Genomic DNA, 17,240 nt, shown 5'->3' on the forward strand with positions numbered 1-17,240 from the left:
AAAGTTATATTATACCTACAAACTAAAACAAATGTACATAAATGTGTCTGTATAGCTTTAATATATATTTTATTATTACTATCCAACAGACTATCCCAAAGTTTGATAATGTCTTAACCTTTCCCTAGAACATCCCCTAGAGCTTTTCTACTTGCAACGCAAAATCTTTGCAGTTTAAGAGTGTCTGTACGTATTTTGTGCAAAACTCTGCAAGAAAATGAAACAATCCAAGGACATTAGTCGAAGATTATCTAAAATAATCACCCAAAATATTTACGGTTGTTCTGCGAAACACAAACATGCCTGGGCCCTGCGTGCACCTTGCTGTGCGCCCATGAAGATCGGCGACCAAAACTGCGACCAGAAACCCAAACCGCACATCCTCGTACAGCGTACAGCGTGCAGCGTAGCGAAGCACAGCGGCGAGGGGCAATCACCAAGTCAACAAATTCATCAAGGTTACGCCGAGGCGCGACCAATTCCAAAACCAGAACGCTACACCCACAGCCAGGACACATGGTAGGGAGTCCTCTTCTGCGCGAAGGTCATCTCTCCTGGCTAGTTTTTCGATTCAGCTCATATGGTCAATTGGTTTGGTTGGCTGTTTTTCTACCTTAACCGCACAGTTTACCCAAAAGAGCAAAACGAATTCACAATTCGGTACGCCCACGCAGCGAAGTATTGTGGTAAAATTTTGGTACTGCTCTCTGCCATTTGGGGCGGAGTTTTCGACTGAGCTGGAGGGGTAGGGGTTCCATGAACGTGCACAGCATGGGCGGAGCTTCACTTGAAATAATGCATAATTTATTATGTTTTATTTGTGGGTTCAAATAGGGGAGAAAAACATGAAAACTGCAAAGGGGAATTTACATTTTTATGGAACAAAAATTAACACACATTTTTCTAACCATTTTCAAACAGAAATTTAGACCAACTGCAAATTTTTCCCGGAACTTAAACGGTTCAAAAAGTCAAGACAACCGTCAAGAAGTCAAAAACAAAAGTCGAAAACGTAAAAACCCTTTCGAAGTAGAACAAAACAGAATTGGGCCGCATCCCGATGGGTTTTCGCTCTTTTTTCACATAATTTTTAATGAACAAGAGAGGTTTGTCATAAAATTATTTATTTGTGTATAATCGGTTGCTTGGATTGGAGTTCTGGCAGAGTTTACCTGAGTCCCAGCACACGCTATGCTTCGCGGGAAGGAAGAGTATTGAAACGGAACCCAGGACCAGAACCGTCATAAAATGCACATTTCACTTCCTACTTGCACATCCAGACACATATCTTTTTTGGTAACTTTCTGCATAACCTTTCCATAGATTGGGATTGCGATTTCACGCTCACTGATCGCAGCATTTCCATTTGAATTTTCTTTTTTCGTATCGCATCCTTCCAGCGAAAGAAGGTGGAAGAGGCGCAATTTTATGAGCCATTGATCATGGCATAATGGACTCTCGCGATTGTTCAGTAATGGCAATGATTGCGGTTTTATATGCACCACCATTCAGGTCGCGCGGTTGTGGCGTGCGTCTGCCCGGACCCAGACCAGGATCAACGCTATCTTTTGATATTTGTGCCGTACAAATTGCGATTACAGCGCTCTGGCAGTGTTTCCTGGAAAACTCCCCGTTTTCCTTTGAAATTAAAGTCTACTCCAACCCCCCAAAACAAGAACTTCTTCAATGAGCCAGTCACTGAGAGTTCTTCATGCTCTGACACCAATCGCTCTCCATCAAAGCGCTGAATGCGCGCTCCCCCCCAACATGCAAATGAGCAGCCCCTGCGTCTGTCGAGACTCCCGCCGGTCCAGATTGGGTCGTCTGCTCCAGATGATGTGGGCTGCTGGCATGGCCCCTGGTTTTCTGTTCTGTTCTGTTCTGTTTGATTAAGCGGAAATTAAGTGTGCGTTTCGGTTGCAGCCCCACGCGATTCGCCATGGCTGCCTTTTTTATTCCGGCCTGCACATATTTTTTTATGCGAGTTTGCTGCTTGATCAATTTGGCATGTCCAATTTTTGGACAGTTGTTTGGTTTCTACAAAGTTGAATTGTGTTTGTGGGCGAGGGAGTAGACCACATTTATTATCGTTATGTTTGGGGTTTGGATTTCCCTTCAATTTACTTTGAGTGCCGAGGAGATCCTCGTTCTTACAATTCTGAAGAAGGTTTTGTGCTCCATTCTACTTCCGGCAGCGTAGAAATGGTTCGCGTTCTTACAAACGAAAATTAATCAATTTTAAAAGTGTAAAGGAAGTTTTTTTTTTGGTTTTAAATTAAACTAGTGGAAACTTTAAGAATTTTGAAGATTTACCTTTCTTTTCTACCTAATTTTAATGTAATTTTTAGATCACGAAATTAACTTTATTTATAGTTTTGTAGACTACAATAAATCCCCACCTACGGCCGTACTGTCAGGACACATTCTATACCTCGATCAGCACTAATCTTTGGCACAGAAATATTCCACAAATTGTTTAAATTACATGCAAAACTTCAACAAATCCATAAGCAAACTTCGAGCTCTAGAAAAATACATAAAAACACAGAAACATGACCATCTTAATTGTCTTTTTTTAATGTTTTGCTTTGAATTTTAAAATTTAATCCCGCAGCTTAAATAATCTCAGCTTAAAAAACAATTTTTGAGCGCTGCGTTACCTAAAACTCTTCTTTCTTAACAACTTTTTCCTTCTCCTCTAAAACTAATCATTTATTGTTCAAATAATGTTCCATTTCCACTGCAAGCCTCCAAGGCCTTTGATTAATGAAACAATTGAATAATATTATTTAAATTCGCATACATCCGATGCGAAGCGTGGCGAATGGACAAACGCCGCCGCAGATCCAACAAACTAAATAATCGAAAACCACAAAGATGTGAGAAAAGTGCCACCTACTTTTCTGTGTGTTGTGTGTGCTCCGTGGAAGTGATCTTCGATGGCTAGCTAATGATGTATCCAAGCACGATCGATGATGCTCCGAAACAGAGCAATTACAAATCCGAGAGAGAGAGAGAGAGAGAACTCCCGAAAGCGGAGAAGAGCGAACCGAGCGACCGAGCGTGAGCTCGGGACAACAGGTTGCTGGCTGATCGATGGCTGGTGGAAGCCCCTTGACGGCCGACAGGAAAACAAATTAATCTTGTTGACGTCTTGGCTTGATCGCCGCGCCTCATCACTTTCTTCAGACCCCAGAGCAGAGACCCCAGAGCACAAAGCACAACATTTCAGTGTTCAGTGCCTCCAGATGTTTGATCTCGACCTGATGCTGATCTTCTGTTGGACAACGATGTGTTGCGCCTACCTTTTGCGCCTTCTGTTTAATGAACAATTTGTTGGCCTCCGCCAACTGATTACAGGTCTCAGATGTGTGCCGACAACGTTTAGCACTCGATTGGATTGGATTGGATTTGTTTGTGGCCCCCGGCTAATGAGTTTCTCAAGAGTGCAAAAAGTGGGTGTATGTGACAGTGGCTCCCCTTTAAGCCTTCGGGAATCACCCTCAACAGTCTGCAAATATTTCCCGTGGCCAGACAATGCGTCGTCTGAGCCATGACGAATCTGCGGCAAACCGAACATTGGTTTGTGGGCAGTCCTACGAGGAGTTCCTTTCAATCGAAAGATGCCAAAAGCGACATATGAAATATGCTAATTTGCAGACAATGCCATTCCCGGGAAGCCCGAAAAGCAGCTACAAAACTCGTGACCCACAAACAACTAATGCCTGCAATTAGCTCGGCTAAACTGTCATGGAGATGGACGTGGACGTGGACATGGAAGAGTCCATGCCGTACTGCCACCAAGTGCAAAGGGTTAATCGCATTCGCCTTGCTGCTGATCGGGGAAAGGCCGGCCAATCTCTCGCAGTAGCCCATGGCCCAACCTATCGATGGGCGTTGGCTGCGTTAAGCCGCAGCATTTTTTTTGGGCTGTCTGGCTGCTTGGGACTACCTGGTGTGGCGATGCCCCGGTTTAACTCGTCCCATCCATGGCAAATCGTTTACAAATGTTGATCAATAAAACGTTGGACTGTAATGCGATTATCCGCTATAATCATGCCCAGCTACAGATCAACACTTGAGAACTTTTCCAAAATATTTGAAAAAGTCAACTGGCGATCTGCAGGATCTGCCAGGATCTGCCAGGATCTGCTCTCTCCTCCACGACACCTAAGCTGCTGCGACTTTCCCTCTAATCTCGCACTTTGCTGCTATTTGTTTGCATGCTTTAGCAAGGATTTCCTTTTACAATCGCTCCCTGGAACCAAAAGGATGTCCAATCTGCTGGGCTGGGCAAGGGATGTGTCCAAGGAGCAGCCTCTTTGCATATTTACTAAAACTTACCAAGGATTACCCGAAAAGTCAATGCCAATCGCCGCCTGCCGTAGTTTGAGCTGCTCGAAGCCAACGGAAATATTTGAGGATCAGCAGACAGCTTGAGGATCAGCGGGAAGGCTTAATATTTAAGTCAAGGTTGGCATACAAATATGAGCAGATTTTGCTTGCTTTCTTTTTGCAAATATTTAGCAGTAAAGAGTTGCAATATTTATGTGTGTGATAGCTAAAGTTTAGGCTTGATTGTATTACAGGAAGGTTACTTAAAAAACTGCACCCAAAATCTATGAGAAAAATTAAATAAAAATGTAAATTGTTTGAAGCTGAGCAGAAAAGTGAACGATCAATTTGATGGATGCAAATCGTGGTAGATTGGGAAATCATTTAAAGGAAAATGTGAGACTGAAGTTCATTGAAATTCACTTAAGGACTCAGGGAACAGATTCGGGAAGGTATCCGAATTTTAGGACAGGAAAAATACAGAGTAAATATAAGCTGCCATCAAAATAATTGACAAATCTTGTGGATTATTTTATAAGCACAATAAAAGAGGACTTGAGGATCAGCATGAGCAAGAGCCAGGGTTAAAAAACTTTCACAGCATTTCCATGAGTTATTCGATGATCTGAAATGCAACAAACCAAAGGCTATGGTAAGGGCATGGTAAATTAAGTTGTTCTGGTAAAATGTTCCTAGTTTCTAGAAATCATCAGCTCTAAATAGTTCATTATCTAAGCATCCCAGACACCCGTTGAGTGGCGTTGAGTTTTGCCTTTGCCTTCTGTGGGCTGCATGGAAATTCGTTGCACAGCAACAGGCAGCAGGCAGGGGCATCCACGACAGCAAAACAACAGCAAGAGAGCTCCTGATAAAGACATTAGGAGCAGGGAAACGTGGAAACAATCAAGGCCGTTCCAATGTGTGACAACAGACCACATTACGTTTGCCCAAAGCGAATCGATTGGCCAAACAGAAACAGCACCAGAAATTGAGAGAGTAAAAGAAGAAAATAAAGTTGGGTGGAATGAAGAGCGTTCAAGCCTTCGTGGGGTACTTGGTAGCGAGAGAACAAGGAAATCTTAAGTGCACTTCGATAATTAATTGATAAAAGCATTTTAAATGGGAACTTTTATTGCAGATATTTTATTGAAGAAAGTCCCTAAAGAACCTCTGAGTAATCTACCCATTAAAACATATCTAAAAGCTGTAAAAGTTTGACAAGAAATGGAATTTGTTTATGCCAACTTTAGTTGCTAGCGAAGCCAAACAATTATTAACAGTTTTTGCAGGTGGTAATAATAAAGTTGATAACAAAAAGGGAGGAGTTGGAAACCCCCCTCGATAATAGGATCGTTAGCTTGATCACACGATTCCTCTCAAGGATCATGGCATAAGGATCCTCTGGCAGGTACGGCTATGGGCTGCCAGAGTACTCGTAGTATTGTGACAACGATCACGAGGATGATTTTCATTCATAGCACCCTGGGTGGCATCATAAAAAGTCTCTTAGCATCTTTATTCATCCCATTTTGGATGTGTCTTCATTTGCCCGCTTGTCGTCCGTTTCGGGGAAATGCGATCGCCGAGTTTATGGCAGTCGCTGCCTCCTACTGTTTTCTGCATGCTCGTACCTCGCTCTCTCCCTGGTCCTTTGCTCTGCTCAGACCCGATCCTTGCTCTGATGCTGGACATTTTGCGCGTTGATAGCGCAAAATTAGCGTTATATGAGTGGCCTTTTCAGTGCTCATTGTTTGGCCAAATCGAGAAATCAACGAGGATCGTTGCAATCCGATCGATTGGCAGTTGCGGCGCCGCGCTGACCCTTTTGATGCCTCGCTTGATATTCGTAGAGGCTTCCCCCAAAAGTAGATACTTCGCGATCCTGCTTTTGGTCAAGGTCAGTCCGTGCTGAAGGTCATTCTGGGTCTCCTGCCAGGCGTAAATGTTTTGCACATTCGATCTTCGTACTGGGTTCCTCCTCCCGTTGGGTTTGCTTAACCAAAAACCCAACGGGCAGCCGCACCGAGCAGTAGAAACCCAACCTTTGTTAGCTTGCGGCCTCCGTTGTCCTTGATCCTGGCCGGCTCTCCTCTCACTCTCCTGTCTCCTGAGGAGGATGCAATGCGCAGGATTCGTCACGTCTCTGTGGGCCAATTTCCTCGCTGGCGTTTCAGCTGGAGCCCATCATTAATTCTCTCCAACTCTTGGCGCTCCTCCATTGTTCGATGGTTTCCGAGTGGTTTCTGTGTTCGCTTTCTTTTCTACGGCTTTTACTTAACCTTTTCGGAGGGCTCTCTGTTGCGTGAAATTTCATAATTAATCAAACCCACACGAAGCACCCACAAAGAATGGCCAACAGAATCGATGCCAGCAGCCATGAGGGCGCACTGGTGCATAATAGTGCGGAGGGGAAGAGCGTGACAAGGATATGGTTATGGTTAGGATATGTCCAAGGGTTTGGGCTTACGACATGGGAATAGTTTGCTCTTGAAAGAATAACCTGTCTGAGGATCAATTTGAGGAGTTTGATGATCTTTCTAACATGAAATGGAATGCTTTTTTTTAAGAACTTTTCTTTCTAGAGCAGAAACCTAAGAAAATGTATAGATCAGTACTAAAAGACCCGAACTTTTCCGTATTTTTTATGGAGATTATTTCCACCTCCTCATGCTCATATTTTCTCATAGAATATCTGAGCATTATTTTATCAGATCGGAACTATAATTATTGCACAATCCTCCTCTTCAATCTCTATTAAATCTTACCTTATTTATCCAAAATTTACCTTCAAAGTGTCCCTGTAATTCCATCCTCAAAGTCTCTTTGCAAGCTTCCTTGAGTGTTTCGACTTCTGCCCACCTCCGGTTGGTTCTTTTGTAACGTTCTTGAAGTCACGGCGAAACTGTTGGGCAGGTAGAGGCAATCGTTGGCATATAAATTGAGGGCGCTAATGAGGTATCAATAAAGGATATATTACGCTTGTAAACTGTTTAATGCATACTCGATTGCATTATGCGTTCCATTGAATATCTAATTTGATTTCCGGACGTAAAAGTGGAACCCCCCTCATGAAGGACTGACAGGAACCGCGAACGGAAAGGACCAGCTGGAACATGCCAACGTGGAACATTACATTCCCCCTCCAAAGGTTCCTCTACTCATGCCCGTCTTTACCGTTGCTTTCGCTGAGACGCCCCCAAAGAGAGAGCGAGATGGATGGCTGGCCTGCTGGCTATGAATGAGATCTGAGCGCGAGTGCGAGAGAGAAACCAGTGCTAGCCGTGCGACGATTGGTCCGCGTATTGCTTTACCTGCCAGATGGCTGACATCTTGGCTGTCGTTGCCCGCTGCCGTCGCCGTCGCCCGACGACTTCTTCACAGAAAGGCAACGATCTTGGCCGCCGTTCGTCTGGTGAAGTCAGTTAGGCACAGACTGCGCAACGAGTCACACCGCATTCTCTCTTCGTCTTCGTTTTCGTCTTTTCGTGTTTTAGTTTCTGCATTTCGTTTCGCCTATCGGAGTACTAAAACAAATCGGTTAATTAACACTTAAAGCTCTCTGATCGCTTGTCAATCGAATCCACAAAGTGCCAACAACAATCGGTGCAGTGCACGCCGGGCACGAACAATTTGTGGGCTTGGTTGGAGCCACGTGAAACTATGACTGTAACCGCCTTTGCCGCCGCAATGCACAGACCCTTCTTCAATGGATATTCCACTATGCAAGGTAAGTGTCTGCAGATCAACACGAAGATGTGGGGGAGAGCGCGGAGGGTTAAGAGATTTAAGCTTAATCGAAGATCGAACTGTTTTTGCGAAGCTTTGGAGGGAGAGCTTTGAGGGAGCGTAAAGCTTATTGATTAAAGCCGTGGAGATAGAGAGCATAAACAGTTACTTACTTCTTTGAAAAATAAGAGTTTACAAATTCCCTTCATGCTCACGGACTTCCCTTCAACTTCCTGGGTATTGAGAGCTCAACAGCTCGCACAGTTCGCATGAGATCTTTCCTCCCAAGGACTCTCTCTAATGGCCATTAGCTGCTCTCGACGGGAGAGGAGTCGCGCGTCGTTTGCAACGGAATGACCTTCGCTACGACTCCGACTCTGCCTCTGCCTCTGCCTTTTCCCCTTCCCGGGAAGTCAATTGTGCGCGAGAGCTGTCGTAAATCAAGTGGCACAGGGACTGCTGCTCCTGACACGCGCTTCTGCCTCCTACCTGGCAAATTGGAAACTATTTGAAACTATGGAAAATTGTCTAACTTTCCCTTCCCTTCCCTCTCTCTGTGCCTCTTTTGCAGACATGAACAGCGGCCAAGGACGAGTCAATCAATTGGGCGGAGTATTCATCAACGGACGTCCACTGCCAAATAATATACGCCTGAAGATCGTCGAGATGGCCGCCGATGGCATCCGTCCGTGCGTGATCTCACGCCAGCTGCGCGTCTCCCATGGCTGCGTGTCCAAGATACTGAATCGCTACCAGGAGACGGGCTCCATTCGTCCGGGTGTGATTGGTGGCTCCAAGCCGCGAATTGCCACGCCCGAGATCGAGAATCGCATTGAGGACTACAAGCGCTCGAATCCGGGCATGTTCTCCTGGGAGATACGCGAGAAGCTCATCCGTGAGGGCATCTGTGACCGCAGCACGGCTCCATCCGTGTCCGCCATATCGCGCCTGGTGCGCGGCCGGGATGCGCCGCTCGACAGCGAACTGTCGCCGTCCTCCGCTGACCACCACAAGGCACCGTCCAGCTCGTGCGGCTCCGACCTGTCCTCGGGCCACCACAACAACAACAACAACAAGCACTCCGACGATGATCTCTCGGACTGCGAGAGCGAACCGGGAATCGCCCTGAAGCGCAAGCAACGCCGCTGCCGCACCACCTTCTCCGCCGCCCAGCTGGACGAGCTGGAGCGCGCCTTCGAGCGCACCCAATACCCGGACATCTACACCCGCGAGGAGCTGGCACAGCGCACAAATCTCACCGAGGCACGCATCCAGGTGTGGTTCAGCAATCGCCGGGCAAGACTCCGCAAGCAGCACAACTCGGTGTCGGGTGGGCCTGGCTCCGGCGTGGGCTCCGCCATGCCCTCCGTCTCGATGGCCTCCAGCGTGGTGTCCAGCGTGCCCAGCATGGCGCCCCTGGCCATGATGCCCAGCATGGAGGCGGCCGCCGCCTACCAGCAGCAGTACGACTTCTACAGCAGCGCCGCACCCACGGCCACGGCGGTGGGCAGCAATCTGTCGCCCGGCTCCAGCCTGACGCTCTCCACCACGCCGCCGCATCACCATCAGTTCCACTACAATCCGAGTGCCGTCAGCACAGCCAGCTACATCATGCCCTCCAGCGCCACCTCCGGCACCGGTTCGGGTTCCGGCACTGGCAACATTATCGTCTCCGGCGTGACGCCCAGCTATGAGACGCAATTGGGTCTGGGAGTTTACAGCACTGAATCTGAGCCGCTTCAGACAATGCCACGTAACGAGAGTCCCAATGAGTCCGTCTCCTCTGGCTTTGGCCAGCTGCCGCCCACACCCAACAGCCTCTCGGCCGTGGTGGGTGGAGCCGGTGGCCCCTCCGGCGAGTCCTCCCAGTCGCTGGCCAATGCCAGCGGCGGCAGTGAGGAGCTGTCGGCAGCGCTCAAAGTGGAGGCTGCCGAGCTGGTGGCCGCCGCCGCGGCAGCTGCAGCTCAGCCTCAGCTCTACAGCAGCTGGAGCTCGATGCAGAGTCTGCGCCCGAATGCACCACTCTCGCCGGAGGACTCCCTGAATTCGACCAGCTCCACCAGCCAGGCCCTGGAGGTGTCGGCTGCCGCCCATCAGATGTTCCATCCGTACCAGCATACGCCGCAGTATGCGCCATATCCCACGGCCACAGGACACTCGCATGGGCATGCCCATCATGCCCACGGCCATCCCCATCCCCACGGGCACGGGCACGCTCCACATCCGCATCCGCATCCGCATGCGCATCATCCGCAGTACGCTGGCGCGGGACATCCCCACTATCCGCCCAGCTCCTCGACACATTTCATGCCGCAAAACTTCAATGCCGCCGCCTTTTCCTCACCCTCGAAGGTCAACTACCCGACGATGCCACCACAGCCGTTCTACCATCACTCGTGGTACTAGGGGTGCAGGGAGTTTTGGATCGGTTGCAGGTGTCAGCTGATCCGTTGCTTGATGTCGCCAAAGATGTACAGGGAACGTGGGGAAGTAGAGACATTTTCCGCATGGAAAACATCTTCAGAACTTCCCCGAGTAGCAGCAAATCTTAACCATAGCCAACCAAGTCTTAATCATAGTTTATTCTACCAATAAGTCCCTACGATTACGAGTCTATATTTTTTGTATGCTAAGATCTCTAAGCTAAGTAGCAAGTGCCTTGAAAATAAATACATTTATTCTAATTTATCCCAAAGAGATTTTACACTCGAAATTGTTTGAGTTTTCCCATTCAGTAGTAGCCTTGACACGCTTCTGTTCGCAGCTGGAAATCGCAAATGGAAATCCTGCTGGTCCATTGCTGTGCCACATTAGAGCCTTTAAGTAGCGCTGTAGATTCCACGGACCTGGCTGGAGATTTCAACAAACTCCACGGGGCACAGCGACATCTCTCGGAACTCCCAGTTTCGGGCCGTCAAGCTGTGCCAATGCCAAATGTTGAAACTCCACAATTGGCAATGGAAAATATTGCAGTTTTTCGTTCGCCTTATCAGAATTGAGGCAAACTCCAACCAAGGTGTTAATTGCTGTTTCGATTCCTCGTAATTGCCCTATTTCAGACTTACCTCAAATTCACACCTCCTCCGGCAACTCTCTCCCTCTGTCCATCCTACGTGTCTGAGTGATGGCAATTAATGAAGTCATTACCCCAAAGGAAAAACGATGCCAAACGATCCTTGAACGATAAAGCAATCCGCAGCAGCAGCAGCTCAGACATCCTTGGGTCGTGGCTCTATTATTTTAATCTAGAAAAATCGGATAATCGTTGTTTGTTTTCCCCTAACCGGACAGCCAGCCAAGCAAAAGTAAATATTGACTTTGCAATCGACTTAAGGGTGCTGCTCAGGGGTTTTTCCAGGTAACCAAAAGTGCCAAAGATTAGCAAAGAAAATTGCACAAAATCCATTTAGATCCATTTGATTTCTATCTGGGTTCTAGGCTGAATATTTCCTCAGTATGATAAAATCTTAAATAGGAACAAGGTTGGGCTCATATCTTGTTATGATTAGAGAGAAAGCAAACGAAAACGGAGAAGTCAGAAGTGAAGAGAGTAAACTAATTCTGAAATCAAAGAACTGGCACGGTGAGGAACTACTTCATTTGTTTGCAAACTTCAATTACTTGCTGTATTTCATATTTGCAATTACGAAGATGAACTGTTGAACAATTTGACAGAAAGGAATTAAAGGAAGAAACCAATTAAATAAAGCTTCCCTCACTAGAATTTTATTAGCAATCACAGAACTATTTTGAATAATAATATATGTAGCTCGGAGAAAAAATAATGAGATTTTAGGCCAGCTTTGAACTAGACTCTGTTGTAGTTATATTTAATAGTTATTAAAATAAAAGGACAATAAAAGCACAAACATCTTCTTCAATCACATTTAAGTCGAAACAAATTCTAAATGTGTTTACCATTTGTTTTCTTTTTTGCTGAAGTTCTATTTGGTTCGTTCTATTTGGAGTCTCTTCTCTTTGTGTGAGAATCTTCTGCCGCCCATTTCCTAACCAATTTCTAATGCCAATTTAATAGCACCCCGCACCACACATACATACCTACCATATTTTCAGGTTAATAAACCAATTACATTTTTAATTCGTTACCCACTGAGCGGGACTCGGTGGAAAACTCTGCGCCATGAGAGCGCTACCGTAGAAAGCTTCGAGCTGCGATTGAGAATGAATTTAATCTAAAATCTAAAATATAACGCATTAATTTTCGGTAGCGATACAAAAATTACCAAGCAAAAGAAAAGCTCCGCTGGGGCTGCTGGGGAGATAATGGAACTCAGCTCTGTGCTGTCCAGAGATCAGGGACAGGCTACAGAGCAGGTTGTAGCCTCGCTCCCACTCCGGTCCGCTCCGCTCCGACTACCAACTGCCTTCTCTCTGGGTGATTAATGAGCCGACAATGTGTTGAACATCAAAGGCAGGGAAAACAGTAATTTACAACGAATCTCAAGATGAAATTTAATTTAATTTTTGTTATATTAATTGTTGTTGAGATGAACGGCGGATGGGATCGGATCCATCTACCTGTGGCTGCCACATGAGGAACCAATAAATGGAATCCTGGCCAGCGTTCGTCAGGCGGTGCCTGGGACATAAGCAGCGCAAAACCTCAAAATATTTACTCGACAGCAAGGCGGACTAACCCCGAGTTGGATTTGCGAATCAAAAATCCAATTCCTGGGAGGGCAAGCCGAGGCTCTAAGGTTGCGAAAGGATTTGTAGCGCTCTCACTCGCTCTCTGCTGCTCTTTGAGGGATTAGGATATTTCGGAAATAATCCTTTGCTGCCAGGAAGAATGCAGTAAACGGCGCACAGCCCTTAGCCCATAACCCACTGTGGACCAGGTCAACTCGTTTTTCGGGCACTTTTACGACAGACATCATAAACTTTTATTTGCTGTCATTCTTCGTTCTCGCGCGCAGCACTCAGCCGGGACACAAACCCCTTCACAGGTCCTGGTCCAGGTCCTGGCAAGAGTTAAGCCAAGAAAAGGCTTAGCTTTCAGTCAGACAGGAGAAGGTGAAGGCGAAGTCAAAGTCAGGTAGGATGAGAGGATCGATAGAGCGGTTTAGGTAGTGCTCAAACTGCAGCGATAATCCTTGCTAATGAGGTGCTCTGTGCGCAGAGAAAGAGAGAGCTGAGGGATCTGTGCCAAGTCCGTAAGTCAAGGATAATAGGGAATAAGTAGGATTAGGGGCAGCAAAATGAGAGCCAAATGAATGAAGTTGGAACCATCATGGAAGCAGCTCTACCCGACTAGGATCCATTTATGCGACACCCCGCGACACAGTTGCCATTCTGTGTATTGGCAAACATTTCGGTTTGGTCTGTCAGCGCAACTACTCGTACTGTGATCGGGTCCCTGTCTCTGTCTCTGCTCGATGGTGTGTCCTCGTCCAAGTCAGTGGGACACAGGACGCGTCCTGGGCCGTCGAGCGCATGCTGTTAGCGCACAAATTGATTTGTCAAATTGAGGCGCACAAGGACATTGCCATCATTAACGATGATTGCTCGTTGCTCGTACCCGTACCCGTACCCGTATCCGAACTGTTCCCGAAGGTCGTTGCGCAGTCGGTGCCAACGACTCGTCTTGCTCTCAGTTCCCTGTGCATTGTCAACACTTTGCGTACCACCAACTGTTTCTGTTTCGCGACGATGTCTGCCCATCTCTTCCCTGTCTCTCTCTCTCTCCATCTCTGTTTCCTCTTTGGATAGTTGGAGTTTTATTAATAAACACCTTGTAAGAGAGAGAGAGAGAGCAATAGATATACAGCCTGCTCTCTGTTTGATCTGCTCAAAGACGGAGTCGTAATCGATTTGGAATGCTTGGCGGGACTTTTTTGCTGTTCAGCTGCTTCTCCTCTGCTCCTGCTGCTGCTCCTTTTATGGACTGTGGCCGATGTTAGCAACTTGTCAGCTTCCTTTTGGCCTCTCGGCCCAGCAAGTGTCTTCTGTCTGACACTCCAGAGTGCCAAAAACTTCAGTTGGCCGGAACCGACACGCTGCCAATTAAATGAAGCCAAAAGTCACAGATCGCTGCCTAATGAAATTTGTATGGCGATGCATAAATGGGGCAAACGGAAATATTGAAGAGATAAAGCAGTTGTGGGAAAGGAATTGTTTAAGTAGATTTAAATTAATATTCGGAAATTTACACAATTTTGTAGCTGCTTTTGATTTTTTTCACACTTAAATGAAGGCATTTATAGATATTATTTTAATAGTTCTGGGCATAAATATTAACTTTCCCTATTCCCATCCCCTCCCCACTATTTACCGCAGATACACCCATTTCCCAAGTGGAAATCCTTTTTTGTTGCCTCAAACAGGTGTCGTCTTATACTTTTTTTACTCACTCCCCCCGCAAAAGTACTCAACAAAAACAAAAAACATAGAAAAAACAATGCCTCAATCCCCTAAGTCGTCTGGGCCATTGCCATCTAATTCAACATTTGGCCAAAATGGTAATGTGCTCGCCTCCATGCCGACATTATTATTAATGATAAGCACCAGGTGCAGGAGGGAGGGGCAATCAAAGGGAACAAAAACACAATGGAGAGCGCGCAATATTATACACAAAGTTCGTAGTTCGATTTTCGATAGAGGAAAAGCGTTTGGGTGCTTATCGCATAGTTCTAGGAGGTGCAGGGGCAGAGAACTTGCATATTAATGGTTCATTATGGTGACCCGCTGTAGTACAGGGCTCGGATCTATATGGGGTCTGAGCTCTGGTCATGTGTGCTGCAACTTCAGTTTCAGTGGCAGCTCCTTTGGGCTTTGTGCTACGGTTTTTGGGTGCTTTGTTTTCAGCCGCTCTACCTATGGCTCTGACTCTGGCTCTGCCTCTGCCTCTGACGCCTGGCGTGACGGTTTTAATTTTATTTTATTATTATGTATATTGTGGCGCACGGTGCACGCCCTGCTCTCTCCACGTCGCCCCTTTCGTCATACTTTCAGACAGTAGTTGTGGCTGTAGTTTTATCATGAACTTGTTGGTTTTTGGTTTGGTTTTTTATGGTCCTACGTCGGGGTCTCTTGCAATTAGTTGTAGAACTACGATGGCAGCGCCATCCAGCGGCCGTACCGGGGAGTAACGAACGACATTGCCCGACTTTCTGCTGGCCCGAAGCTAATGAAGCAGCCACCCCTCACCCCTCAGGCCACAGGCCAACGCTCCACATGGTCTACCGCCGCTGGTGCAGGCGGCTCTGACTTCACGGACGCGTGCAAATTCCATTGAAAAAATGAAGGAGTCAAAGTTTTCCTTTTTTTTGCTTCACTTTATCTGCATTGGATTGGGCCCCAGCAATTTACGTAGTTTACATTTTGTTGCCTTCTTGCTGGCATTACTTGTTCCTTCCTTTTGGAGCTACATACATATTGTGTGGCTCTCTCCACATTGTGGCTAAAGTTTGTGGTGCAGGCAGGCCAGGCCAGCCGCTAATTTTGTATGCGGAAATTGAAGTTCGACATGTGCTCTTGAAGGGTTTGGTCGGCGCTTTCTTTGGAGTCTATAATTATTTTTAAAGTTGAGTCAATCTACAAAGAGTCTTCTACAATATTTTCTACGATCTAAATTGTTACTTGAAGACTTTTTAAGCTTCTTCAACTTTTGCAGAGGATTTACGTATTTATTGTACACTTTTTAAAACTCTTTGTACCTCTCGAGATTTAAAAAAATCAGTGTAAATTTCTACTAATTTGTTTTTAAATCTCAAAAATATTTACACAAAGCTTGATCATCTCTTCGACTGCGTAAATTCGAATGATTTCTTGGGGAACCGAAACACTCAAAGTTACTCTATTTAACAAGGAATTTTTCTTTATGCAAAATACAATAAAACTCTCTCAACTCCCCGAACTCGTCGGCCATAATTTGCATGCGGAAATGCCTTTGCAATTTCCATAAAAATATGAATGTACCCCTCAAACTCTGAGTATTTGCATATGCACTAGAGATTGACATGCCACGCTCTGGATTTAATTGGCTGCCTCTCGCAAAACAGTTTCAACTTTACATTAATCAATAAAAGTTTAATATTTTTCTTCAAAATTAAGAACTGAAAAAATTGAAGCTCTTTAAGAGGTAAGTTACTGGACCCTTAATGAAATAATCTCTTAAAAATACATTCCCATATATACACAATTTCCATCTGTAGATTCGCTTAGAAAACAGCCGAGCGACAGCGCCGCAGACTAGACTTTTGCTCCCTGTCGCCTCTATCCACGCCGTAGCCCTGCCAGATGGTGTCCGGCGGTTTGCTCCAGCGCACAAAGTACGTTTTATGCACGGCGGCCAGCTGGGACTTGGACTTGGCTCTGGCGTGGAGCCGTCGGCGAAAGGGCCAGAGAAACCAGTGGAGTGGACCGCGGTTGAGGAGAGGCTGCTGTGTGGATGCTGCGGGATGTACCGCTTCCAGCTGCAGAGGAGCAGGCAAAGGAGGGGACTGCCGCTGCGGATGCGGCTGCTCGACTATCACAGATTCGGGAGTAGCCTTAGCAGAACTCTTACATGGAAAGTTTGTTATTTTGGTGCTTGATTCGAAGATCTCAACATCATCATGGACATCCATGTGGCTTACAGTTGTGGTGGAGTTAAAAACCTCCACTTCATCCATGTCCCTGCTGGCCCAGGGTTTTAGGCAGCTCCTCCGAGGCGGAGGCTTCTCCTCCACATCCTCCAGAATGGGCGAGACGCGACTGCTGCGATTGCACTTGAAGCAACGCGGCAGCTTCGATTTCGTTTGTGGTGTCATTGGTTTTGGTGGCTGGAACTGCACCTGGGGCATCTTCACCAGTATAAAGTGATCGTTGAGCAGGCAGACATCCGAGACCCTGTCATACTTTGGCTCCTCCCCGAAGAACGAGTCCAGGTCGATGTTCTGCTGATAGATGCGATAATCCTCTCCAAACTGTTGACTCCGCTGCATGGCCACCAAGTTGGGTGTGAAGGCTTGGGCTTGGGTGTGACGCTGGCATAGTGCCGGCGACTGGAACTGCTCAAAGGCTGTGCGGGCATAGGATGTCCTTTGGAGCTGGCTCATCTGGCGCAGTTGCCTGAAGAAGTATCTACCAATGATGGTCAGCTGGTGGCGTTGGCATGTCTGGTTAGGCGCCGGCAGAAACATGCTGGGCAGCGTGCCTGACGGGGTAAAAGGTTGAAT

General features: G+C 46.6%; 2 protein-coding genes across 2 annotated transcripts; one reads left to right on the top strand and one right to left on the bottom strand.

Annotated features, from left to right (window-relative positions):
- The first annotated feature begins 7,749 nt into the window (after positions 1 to 7,749).
- LOC117901855 (segmentation protein paired) lies at positions 7,750 to 10,749 on the top strand. The gene is made up of 2 exons (XM_034812807.1): positions 7,750 to 8,062; positions 8,633 to 10,749. The coding sequence occupies exons 1-2, from the start codon at positions 7,996 to 7,998 to the stop codon at positions 10,465 to 10,467; spliced, it is 1,902 nt and encodes a 633-aa protein (XP_034668698.1). The 5' UTR covers positions 7,750 to 7,995; the 3' UTR covers positions 10,468 to 10,749.
- Positions 10,750 to 16,211: 5,462 nt separating this feature from the next.
- Positions 16,212 to 17,240, bottom strand: LOC117900650. The gene is made up of 2 exons (XM_034811082.1): positions 16,659 to 17,240; positions 16,212 to 16,583 (listed from the first exon to the last, which is right to left on the bottom strand). The coding sequence occupies exons 1-2, from the start codon at positions 17,202 to 17,204 to the stop codon at positions 16,242 to 16,244; spliced, it is 888 nt and encodes a 295-aa protein (XP_034666973.1). The 5' UTR covers positions 17,205 to 17,240; the 3' UTR covers positions 16,212 to 16,241.

Source organism: Drosophila subobscura, chromosome U (genome assembly GCF_008121235.1).
Source record: "Drosophila subobscura isolate 14011-0131.10 chromosome U, UCBerk_Dsub_1.0, whole genome shotgun sequence".
NCBI classification, from domain to species: Eukaryota; Metazoa; Arthropoda; class Insecta; order Diptera; family Drosophilidae; genus Drosophila; species Drosophila subobscura.